The 12,503-nt window shown below is 31.6% G+C and overlaps 1 protein-coding gene across 1 annotated transcript; it reads right to left on the bottom strand.

Moving 5' to 3' along the window:
- Nucleotides 1-520: 520 nt before the first annotated feature.
- Nucleotides 521-2,255, bottom strand: LOC121214633 (ethylene-responsive transcription factor RAP2-4). The gene has a single exon (XM_041088479.1). It carries the CDS (start codon nucleotides 1,693-1,695, stop codon nucleotides 727-729), a length of 969 nt encoding a protein of 322 aa, XP_040944413.1. The 5' UTR covers nucleotides 1,696-2,255; the 3' UTR covers nucleotides 521-726.
- Between the last annotated feature and the right edge of the window lie 10,248 nt (nucleotides 2,256-12,503).

Below are 12,503 nucleotides of genomic sequence, written 5' to 3'. Positions count from 1 at the left end.
GAAATTAATGGAAAAGAAATGGATTTAAATATGAAATTAAAGAAATAATATATAATTAAATTAAATTTAGTTTAAAATATTTACATGCATTTGTATAAAAAAAATTAAAAGAGAAGACAAAAGAAAATGTAATTATCATTTAAGACAATATATTTTAAAATTAACCTACATATTTTAATTGAAAAATATTTAATATATGAAATTTAATAATAATTAAAAAAGTATAACTAATTAGATTTTTTTTAATAGAAACTTATAAAAGTAATTAGATATATTTCAAACCATAATGGAAAAATAGAGTTTTTATCTTTAGGAGTTTTTCCAATTAAAGAGTGTTTTCAAGTTTTGATTGTGAAGTAGGAAGTTTAATTTAGAATGAAGATGAGATAAATATTAGGCATGAAAGGGAACATTGTATTGAAGGGTAATTGTGTCCATTTCAATCCAACGTACAGCTACAACAATCTTCCACGCAAGTTCAATTATATTTTTCAGAAACATTGTCATTCAAAGTAGTAAATAAAAAAGATGATAAATTCAATTACACTGACACTAACAGGTTTCTACCTTGGTTCAGCTGTACAAAAAAACGAGCTGACCACCATGGGAAACATTTCCAATTCCTTATAAATACAATAGGCTAAGGACCCTGACCTGCCACCGCAACTACCAAAAACTCGATTGCAGTGAGCTTAACTGTTACAAGAAATGAAACATACCCTTCTTTTAGGATTTTAAAATAGAATCCCAATCAATCTCATATGAAGGGTATTTCGACAACATAAAGTTTTCCGAAGAAAAACCAAATTCAGGCCATGAATGTTCGTTGAAATTCGAGAATGTAAGATCTGATAAAGGTGAAGATTCTGCTGACACCTCGTTCTCCGACACAACCGGAGACGAAGATGAAGAGTTCTCCAACTTCACTGTCTTTTCCTCAGGTTCAGGCGTTGCCACTTGAACCTTGTCCTTCTTCATTTCCTTTGATGTTTTTTTCTTGTTCCCTTGCTTTTGGTCATGTTCCAAGCTTTCACAAATGGCTTGAAGCTTGGCATCAACGGAGGAATGCAAAGGCTTGTATTCACCAATATGGGAACCTTGGTGGCGAAGGTTAGGGAAGTTGAGTCTCGCTGAGTCACCTCTAAGTTTATAGGCTGCTTTGTCATAAGCCAAGGCTGCTTGCTCGGCCGTTTCAAAAGTGCCTAACCAAAGGCGAGTCCGGTTCTTAGGTAGCCGAATCTCAGCGACCCATTTTCCCCAGTGACGTTGCCTAACACCTCTGTAAAGCTTGGTGGGTTTGGGTGGTGAACCCATCTGTTTCATTGAGACTGGTTTGGGGCTAATAAACCTGACCATAATGTTACTGCTGAAGCTGGGTTGGGGATTTTGGTAAAGGTAGCTAGGGTGGTAGGTTTGGAAATGGAACTGAGCCTGGATTTGGTTGGATTGAGCTTGGTCTAAGTTGTTTAGATCAATAGTTGAACCAGGTTGAGGCTCTTGCAGACCTGAAAATGCTGGGTAAAAAGTGGCTTGTGTTTGTGAAGAAGATAAAGAATTGTAAGAAGGGGAAGGGGAAGGGGAAGGGGAAGAAGAAGAAGCACTCTTCATAAAAGGTTCAAGTGCTTCCATCAATTCTCCTCCATAGAAATCTGATTGAAATGCTCCGCTACTATTAAAATCCATTGTAGCTGTCATCTCTTAAAACCAAAAGAAAAAATAAAGAAGAAGAAGAAACAAAATCAAATAAAGCAACCTGTTTCTTGACAAAACTTAAGCACAGGTTTGAAAATCAGAAAAAGAAAAAAAGGATTAATCAAGGAGGTTCTTTAAAATATATAACCCCTCGAAATCAAGTCTAAAAATCGAACTTTAAGGGACCAAAAATCACCCTTTCAGTTGATTTTATCTACAGAACCAAAAAAAAAATTCTAAACTTTGCTTGGAAAGTGAAAAATATTGGAAGACTAAAAAAAGCTGGATCTCGATTCTGAAAACACCTGGCTTTTGAAGAAATCCTTGTCTAAGTTCTGAAAAACAAACCCAAATATCAGATTTTATATTTTCAAAGACAGATGATTAACAGAAAGGGATTCAGAGAAGCGGGATGTGGGGGGGGGGGGAGGGAGAATGTTCACAAAGAAAAACCCAGAATTAATCAATAGCTTAAATCTTGAAAACAGAATGAATAGAATAAAAAGATGAAAGAGCTGCTTTGATTTTCTCTCAAGTAATTTGGGGTGAATGACTCTCGGCCTCACTTGGGGATTTCCTTTCAGCTCCTTCTCTTTATATAGTGGTTGGGCTCCTTCATTAACTCTCTTAATCAGGGTTAAGACTTTTAACCTCACTTTTGATTGCTTTAACCAATAATCTTTTGAAACGCGTGGGGACATTCTTCCTTCCTACACATGTGTCCTGCTCTTTACAGGTGTTGGTGGTCACTCTGTAATATTTCTCACGGATTTAATTGCGCTATGTTTGACATTCCTTCCATAAACATTAGATCGAATCGAGTAAAAAAATTTCGAGTTAATTGAGTTGTTAAATTATAATTTATTAATTTAATTCGATTCAAATCAAGTCAAGTAAAATAAAATTTTAGTCGGATAAAATAAAATTTTTCGAGTTAAATTAAAATCTTGTTACAGTATAACTAATTTCATATTAGAACGCATAAATTTGAAACTATATATATTTGAAAATTTTTTAAAGCAAAATAATAAAAATAAATACTTTAGTATGATAAACTTGAATTATTAATTTATTTATTTAAGTCTCCAAAATTATTATTCTAGAAAATTATTAATTTTTAACTTTTTTTATATATTTTTATAGTTTTTTTTGAAATTTTTATAATTTTTTAAAAAAATTGAAATTTTTATAAATTTTTTGAATTTTAAAAGTTATTTTTAATTTTTTGAAAATTATTTTGATTTTTTTTGTAATTTTTGTTGAAAGAGACCAATTTGCTCATTTTCAAACTTTACAGTGACCAAAAGGGAATTTACATCAATTTGTTATTCGAATTGTAAAATTCAACTCGATTCGAACTCGAAACTCAAATTACTTATTTGAGTTTACTCAAATAATTCGATTAACTCGAAATGCAATTTTTTTTTAATTTTTTCGAATCGAATCGGGTTTTACTCATTCTACTTGTGTTTAAACTTTGAGTTATTGCTTTTTTTCTCCCTATTTTTTTAATAAAATGATATTTTAAAATAGGGTAAATAACATAGTTAGTCACTTAATTTTCAAAATTTTTTATTTTTGGCACAAGAAAATAAAAGACATAATAATTTTTTTGCTCTCCAACTTTACAAAAAAATCATTTTAGCCCTCAATTTAATTTTTTGCCTCTTTTAGCCATTGAAGTTATTTTTTTGTCAAATCACCCAAAAATGAATGAAAAAATTAATACTTGTTAACTTTGCTGACATGACATATATGTAAATTGCTATATGTATAGCATGTCAACATTTAATTAAATTTTTAAAATTTTAAAAATATTAAAAAGTATTTCAAATAATTTTAATGATTTTAAAATTTTAAAATTTTAAAATTTAATTTTTTTAAAATTAATTAAATATTGACGTGTCATTCATGTGGCAATCCACGTGTATGCCACATCAGCAAAGTTAAAAAGCTTTAACTTTTTCATCAATTTTGGGGTGATTTGATAAAAAAACACAAGTTTAATGGCTAAAAAAGGAAAAAAATTAAATGGAGGGTTAAAATGATTTTTTTGTCACTTGAAGAGCCAAATAAGTCATTATGTCAAAATAAAAATTTTCTTTCAGAAACTGCCGCTAAAAACCATTTTCATTTTAAGCTTGCCTTTAAAAGTTGTTCACCCAGTTCTTAATTCAATGTTATTGTACATTCGTTTTAATCACCCAACTTTAGTAAGTTTTCATTTTGATTACCTAATTTTAATAAGTTTTCATTTTGATCACTTATCTTATCATTTTAATTTTTTTTAAAATTAATTTTAGTTTTATTTAGTTCAAACGAAAAATTGGGTGTATAGGGAAAAAATAGGTTTTTACATGAAAAATCATTAAAATTTTTAATTTCTTTTATTTTTTAAAATTAATTTTAGTTTTTTTACTGAGGAAAAACTTGGGTTTGTACGAGAAAATTTATTTTATCTTTTCTTAATTTCCTTTTATTTTTCATTTTCTAAAATTAGTTTTTAAACTTGTTCCTAGTAAAAGACAAAAACCTGGGGTTTTACACCTGAGTTTTATGGGGAAAACTTGGGTTTGTATAGGGGAAACACTTTACCTTTTTCATTTTCTTTTCCCCGGATTTTAAAATTAATTTTAGTTTTTTTGGTGTGAATTACTTGAGTTTTTACAGGGAATTTTTTTTAAAATAAATTGAGTTACAAGGAAAAACTTAGGTTTCATCTATGCAGTTGAATAACTTAATTCCTTATGAAACCTTAAGGTTTTTTTTTTGAAAAAATAAAATTAATTTAAAAAAATAAGTGATCAAAATAAAATTTTATTAAAGCTAAGTGACTAAAATGAGTGTACAATAACATTAAATTAACAATAAATGACCAAAATAATAATACTTTTTAATAACAGTGCTTAAAATAAAAATAGTTTTTGACCGTAGTGCCTAAAATAAAATTTTTTATTATACACTTACACTAATATACTTTTTACTTTTTATTTATTTACCTTCTTCTCAATTAATTAGTTCATAAAACCAACTCATTCAAACTAAATTTTAACAAAAATATATATTATATATTTAAAAAATCAATACTTGCAAATATCAATTAATCCAACTTAATAATAACATTGAAAATATAAAAAAAATGTAACAAACAAAATCAAGTTGGATGTATCTTAATTTATGAGACAACATTTATAGTTGAAGGAAAGGAAAGTTGATAACTAGTTCTGACCTAATTAATTAATGCATCATCAACTTGCCCACTTTGAGTTTTGATAAATTAATATATAGTTTTGCATAATTAATTAATAGTATGAATTAAAGTCATAAATGATAAGTATTAATTTTAAAAAGTTTTATTGATATAATTTTATTTAAAAAAATTGAAGATTTGTTTGAAAGTGGGGTTAAAGTTTGTGTTTCGTATCTACATGAATCTGGGTATAAATCATGTGATGTGTTCTCCTCCCTTTACTATTATAATTATAAAAATATACGAAAAATATAAAATTAATTTAGTTTTTTTTTTGCGTGGATAGATTTCTTTTCAAGTATAAAATTACTGTAAAATTTAAGTAATTTTAATTTTATGCTCTTTCATATATAATTGTATGATTAATATTTTAACAATTGACATATTTCATATTTCATTTATATAGATCATATATAATAAATTTGACGTAAATTAAAAATTTTAACTATTCTTTTAACAAAACAAAGCTTTTGTCCCTTCAATAAATATTAATATATATACACAATTTTTTAAATCAATATGATAGAGATATCAGATTGGTTTGATTTACATGCATGTCAATACAATTCTATCAACAAACTCAACGGCTGAATCGTTAAAATATTAATCTTATAAAAATATACGAAAAGTTGTAAAGCTATAGCAATTTACACCCTTTCATATATTGTTGTATAATTATTATTTTAACGATCAAACTATCATATTTCATATTCCATTTGTATAGATTATGTATGTCAAATTTGATATATATTAAAATTTTCTAATTATTTATTTTAGTAAAGAACTTTCAACCACTCAATAAATATTAATATATACACTTTTTTATTTCAATATAATAAACATATTGGATCGGTTCAAAAATTTAGATTCATAACAGTACAATTATACTAATAAATTTAACGGTTGGATCTTTAAAATATTGATTGTACAAAAACTATACGGAAGAGTATAAAACTACTTTAGTTTTACTCTTGTGTAAGTGGATCTCTCCCCATAAAAAATAGGATAAAGCAACATTTAGTCCCTCAACTTGGCAATTATTCTCATCTTAGTCCCTAAAATTTTTCTTATGGTCAACATTTGTTCCAAAACTTGGAAACATTTCCCAACTTGGCCACTAAACATGGATTGTAACCACCCCAACCCGGCCTAGACGGTAGACCCGAGTCGAAGAGATCACATTAATCACCGAAGTGATCCTGTCTTTTTTTTTTTCAAATCCATCCTCAATTCTAAACTTGGTTATTTATTAGGTAAAACTAACGTTAATTTAGCAACAGAAAGTAAATCAATAATCTTTGTATAATAAATCAACCTGGTTAAAACACGTAATAAATAAACAACATTCAAAAATCATTATCAATGAAAAATAATAAGTATAAACATTTCTATCTATATATATACTTATTAATAACATGTATCCTAATTGATGCAACTCAAAATAATTTTCCCACACCATGACTTTTAATAAAATAAAGCGATAATCATAATAATAAATAATAATAATAAATCATTGGTGAAAACAAGCTGAAACCATCTGCATGTCGAGTCCGCGTCCTAATCTGTTAGGTTATTTGGAAAGATGGAAATTAGAGGGAGTGAGCTATTGATGCTCAATGTGAGTCCCTTTACAATAAACCAAACCAGTATTCGAATGTACATGTCAATCATAATAATCAAATTCACATAATAATTCGATCAATACAATAATTTAGTTTTTGTCACTTAGACAAACAAGACATTAACATTTAGTTGAGTTCAATTGAGAAAATCAATTATAGAGTCATAATATCATTCTCATTAGATATATGCACCTTTATCAATTCAACCATTTCAATAGGTACTTTTCAATAATTATGCATAGTATGTCATGCAACATTCGTTTAACATTTCATTTAACATTCATTAATCCTACCCCTACCACTAGCTCTCCAAATAGGGAGTTCCCCAGAACCTCCTCTACCTTTTTACTCCGCTCGTAGACTTTTACCACTACATTCATTTAGATTCGATAATTGCAGATAAAAGCTGCTAGTAACTGCTGAAACATAGTCGCTCCTAGTAGAAACCTGTTGGAGGAACCGTGAGAGCACAGTGTAAAAACATCACAGTTAGGATCTGCTGTAATTGTGGGTACACAAGAAGACAGTCGCAGTTGGAAACTGTTGTGGCTGTGAATACATAGCGAACATTCATTTAATTGTAGAGTCACGACTGCTTGCACATAATAACTGTCAAATGGATCATGTGGCATAGTGAGATTGCAGTTGGAATCTGTCATTCTGTGGGTACACAATCAATCATTCGTTTATACAGTCAATATGAACTATCATTCTTCCTTCTTTCATATCATCCCCCCATGCATATGCAATGTAATCATTTTTTAATGCATTCATTCACACAATCAATAATACTTTCAACATTCTATTTCGTTGCATAATAACGACATTCACGATTATATCCAACAATCAATAGTTTAATCATTTAGGCATACGAGACATTCATTCAGCATTTATAACATTGATAAAGATAAAATCATTCATGAATCAAGCAATTAATCAAAAGCAATTAAGATCATAAATTCATTCATGCATATATTCAATCATTCTAATCTTAGCCTAGGACCTAATTACATAATCTAATTCTCTAGTTGCCATTAAAAACCTAATCAGGGGCTGAATTGCATAAAATAATTAAAAAAAATGCAAAACTATAATTTTTAAGTTTTAAGGGCCACACGGCCTTGTGACCAACCCATGTGTGGCCCCAGGCCTGTATGATGCGAAGGGGTAAAGGTGCGAAAGCCATACGGCTGTGTGTCTAGACCGTGAGTGAGGCTTCAGGTCGTATGTAATGCGAAGGGGTGAAGGTGTAGAAGCCAAACGGTTGTGTTTTCAGGCCGTGTGCAAAACGCGGATGCAGGGTAAAGTAAGGAGACATGGTCGTGTGCGAGGCCGTGTAATCCATACGGACAAGCAACACGTTCGTGTGGTAGGCTATGTGCAACTGGGAAGTTTCAAATTTTGAGTCAATTTTTCGTAAAAAAACACACCTGACTTTGTCGTGTCAGGCCGTGTGCAAAACACGGATGCAGGGTAAAATAAGGAGACATGGTCGTGTGCGAGGCCGTGTGATCCATACGGACAAGCAACACGTTCGTGTGGTAGGCTATGTGCAACTGGGAAGTTTCAAATTTTGAGTCAATTTTTCGTAAAAAAAACACACCTGACTTTGTCGTGACCTCAGGCGACTACCCCACTTTTAAATTCGATCCAACCACCTACAAGGGTTTTTCAATTGACAAAATACAAGAAACAAGAACGGATTTTCAATATTTGTGGAAATTTTTGACAAAAACATTAAAGATTTTTAATCGGATTGAAAAGTTTATCAAAACGCAATATCTTCCAAAATTGAAAGGTCCTAGTTGATAGAGGATGAGATACTTACCAATCTTGATAGAAATTCAACGATCTAATGACACGAGTTTCAAAAATTTGGTGAAGAACAATTGATGAGGAATTGATTTGAATTTTCAAAAACTTTAAAGAATATTTTTTAGCAAAACTTAAGGGTTTAAAAGAGTTTTGAAACAGAGAATTTTAAGAGAAAACTAGGGTATAAATAGAGAGATTTAAGGTTTCAATTTGATAAAATATTAAATAGGGAATTTTAGTAGAATTAGGAAAGGACTTAAAGAGTTTGAGGGCTAATGGGCAAATAGCCCATTTGTCTAAAATCATCAAAAATAAGATAGGCTAATATGGATAGAACTTTGGAAGTGAGGGAAAAATTGGGAAGGCCTTAACCATTGGGCTAGTGCCCACATTCATGCTCAAAACACACAAATAAATACATAAACCATATTACATAGGATCTACATGTGCAGAAAAATACAAAAAGATAAAATCAAATTTATAAGATTTGAACCTAAGTTCTCAAGATTTCCTACTAGGCTTTTAACTAATAATGCTATGTTTTAATTCTTAATAATTTTAAGAATTCTAACCCCTAATTTTTGGGATGTTACAACTCTCCTCTCCTTAAAGAAATTTCGTCCTCAACATTTTTCCTATTGGTTTGTTGATCACTTAGTCACAGAATCCATTATCCAACCACCATGATTCTACTACGCTACTCTGATTCTTTTTTTAACAAACTCTATAGACGGTTGAATCCTAAATTTTATTGAGGTAATATGTTTGTGTCATCGTTGGACCTTTCTCTATTTTCTTGTTTTCTAACAACATAAACTAAGGTAGGTTTTCTACCTTCGATTCAATTTGCACCCATTGCAACATTGTTATCATTCCGGTTCTAACCTCGGCCCCTCGGAGGTAGTTGAGCCACTCTTTGGTTTTTGGTCTGATTATGGGCAAGAGCTTGGTTTAGGCCCGCCTATCGCAGACAATTTCTCATGAAGTGATCCATCGATCCATAGATTAAACAAGCACCCGTCTTTCTCCAACATTCATCCGGATGGTGCCTTCCATAGTGTTCACAAATGGATTTTTCATTTCTAACATTCCTTACTGTATCTATCTATTTTGGTTTATCCTCTCTGACTAGTTTGACAGGGCAGCCATTCGAGTCAGAATTACTTGAATTTTATTTTGTTAGGTTCTTATGCTTATCATAATGGGCACGAGTATCTTTTTTTTTACTTCTTCCACTAGGTTTTCAAAGACCCTTTCTTGATGAGTGGCAACATGTTCAGTGGTTGTAACACCCTATACCCGGCCTAGAAGTTATGACCAAGTCTGGAGACTACATCAATTGATATTAAAACAAACCAACCTTTAAGCATTTTAAAGTTAGTCATACAGAAAAGATTTAAATAGTTAAACCAACATGGAAATTTGAGCTTACAAATTGTAGTCCAAAATAAAACATACGTTAGTTCAAATTTAAACAACTGTAAAATATCTAGAAAAGAGAGATGACCGAGCTCCTGACACATCAAAACTCCTAAGTCTATGGGTTACCTGTAATTCAGTCAACAAATAGATTGAGTTTATCACTCAATGTGTGTAACAGGTATAAAGGCAAGACAATAATATAAATATAATAGTAATTTCCCAAATTCGAATATAGAATCAGAAATAGTTCAGATAAGATTCAGAACATATCAGAATCAGATGCAGTTTCCTACCCCCATCCGTTACACACCATCTCCAACCATCCCAATACAACATATAAGGTATCAAGTACCCATCCAGCCCTATACACCAATTATTGTCGGTATGACACATTTCAGAGTGATTACAGACTAATTGTCAGATTAGTATGTGATAAATCACCAGAATCAGATACAGATTTGTGGCTTAGCCATTCAGTTTGACAGACCATTAAACTTTCAGCACTTTCTTCTTTATACCATTCCCACCCAGTGCAGATGCAGATTACAGATATCAGATATCAAGGATATATATACAGTTATCCAAATACAATTCATAATTAGATAATACAGATCATTATTATTTAACGGTTATCACATCAATAATATGTATAGATAATCGATCATTCAGCCTCAGAATATTAGATATCAGTTATATAATCTAATTCAGATCATATGGACCCTATGGAAAGCCTGCATTTGATTAAAATGACATTTACGGCCCTACGAAAATCTTAATATTTTAGCCCACAAGCCCATGTGGATTCACACGTCCTGAGTGTCTGGCCCGTGTGGTCTACACAACTTAGCACACGATTGTGTGGCTCAAAATAGTGAGTTACACGGTCTGACACCCGGCCAATCACACGTCTTTGTGACTCACAACCCCTCACATGGCCTAGACAAATGCTCGTGTACCTGACCCGTGTGACCATAATCTAAAACAGTGAGTTACACGGCCTAGACACAAGCCCGTGTCCCTAGCCTATGTGACCCAAAATACAAATAGTGAATTCCACGACCTAGACAGATGCCCGTGTACCTCCAATTCAAAAACAATGAGTTGCATGGCCTACTACACGATCGTGTGGCATTAAGAGCCATGTTTTTCAGCATTTAAAATTTACAGAAATTGGGGCTTTCATTACACACTTCAGTGTAGGAATAATGCAGAAGAATCCCGGAACCTAAAATGATCATTCAATAACCAATTAAATGACTCAATCGCATAATTTGCACAATTTAATACTAAACTAACTATGTCAAAAGAAACCTCCAAACGAAACCAACACTTACCGACGAGTCAATAGTAATTACTCAAATTAATGTATTGGAGAAGTGTCTCCAGTAAGACCTCCACCTAAAAAGAAAGCCAATCGAACACTTAAAGAAGGAATCCGAGCAAATAACCAGAAACTCATTTCAACCCAACGAATGATAACAAATGCGAAACTCGCTAAAACAAAAAAGAATAATGATAGAACTTACACAATGACCTTTCAATCGACACAACGAGCAACGTAGAACTCCTGATGCAACCCAGTAACAAGTTACATAACTAAACACAAAAAAAAAGAAGAAGAAAGAAGAACGGTAAGAAGAAAAAACGTTTTTTTAAATAACTATTGAGTTTAGAGAAAGTATAACTAAATTTTTTTACCAAGTCGCATAAAATATTTCCTTATTTATTTTGTAGAGTCTCGAACACAAGAAAAAAAGGATATACAGAAGCTTAACCATTAAACCAATAGCCTCATTCTTGACATATATTAACATTGAATTAAACCTAAGTTAAATGTTCATGGTTAAGGGTTGAACCAAAAGAATAATAAAATTTTCTAAAAGTGAGATTTGAACCTCTGACCTCAATCACAAAAAAAAAATACTTAACTGTTGAAGCAAATACTTAATTGTTGATAGGAACTAACAACAACAGTTCAAAAATTTGGGATGTTACAGTGGTTATCATATCCTGGGCATAACGACTAAGTCTCAGAAGCTCAACCTTATATTCAGCTACTGACTTATCACCCTATTTTAGCTCAATAAATTCAAGTCTGCGAGCCTCCACATATCTCACGCCCACAAACTTTCTTTGGAAAGTTTCCAGAAAATATTCCCATGTGATACGCTTAGCCTGAGTACCTCTTTCAACAGCCTATCCCCAATGATAGGCCTCCCCCAATAATAAGGACACTGTCCCCTTTAGTTTCTGCTCCGGGGTACATTCTAAGTCATCCAAAATCCTTTTAGTTGATTCCAACCAATATTCAACCACTATGGGGGTAGTACCAGAAATTCCCTTAAACGTTTCAGCCTCGTTCGACTTTAGTCTCTCTGCTATAGTTCCACGGTTTTCCAATCTAGTTTGGACTCCAGCAACTCTTTCCAAAACTCTTAGCAATGCCTGTGTTACAGCATTATCATTGTCTTCCTGGCCGTTTTCTATACCTCAACCATTGTTTGTAGTAGATTTTTCAACATACTCGTTCTCATAGATTGGATCCTCATCTTGAATAGTAGGTGACTCAATAGGTGTAACCCTATGAGGCCTACCCCTACCACGTCTACCTTGGGTATTCATTCTAGACGTGAGAGTCTAAATAACCTTAGATTTATCTATAATTTCATTCAAAATTTCAAACATTAGTTAAAATGTATCTA

Source organism: Gossypium hirsutum, chromosome D02 (assembly GCF_007990345.1).
Source record: "Gossypium hirsutum isolate 1008001.06 chromosome D02, Gossypium_hirsutum_v2.1, whole genome shotgun sequence".
Classification (NCBI taxonomy): Eukaryota; Viridiplantae; Streptophyta; class Magnoliopsida; order Malvales; family Malvaceae; genus Gossypium; species Gossypium hirsutum.
Note: the sequence above shows the minus strand (reverse complement) of the source record. Positions and strands in the feature narration are given on the sequence as shown.

Bases quoted from the DNA above. Each gene is read 5' to 3' on its own strand.
- LOC121214633 (XM_041088479.1), bottom strand. From the start codon at position 1,695: ATGACAGCTACAATGGATTTTAATAGTAGCGGAGCATTTCAATCAGAT.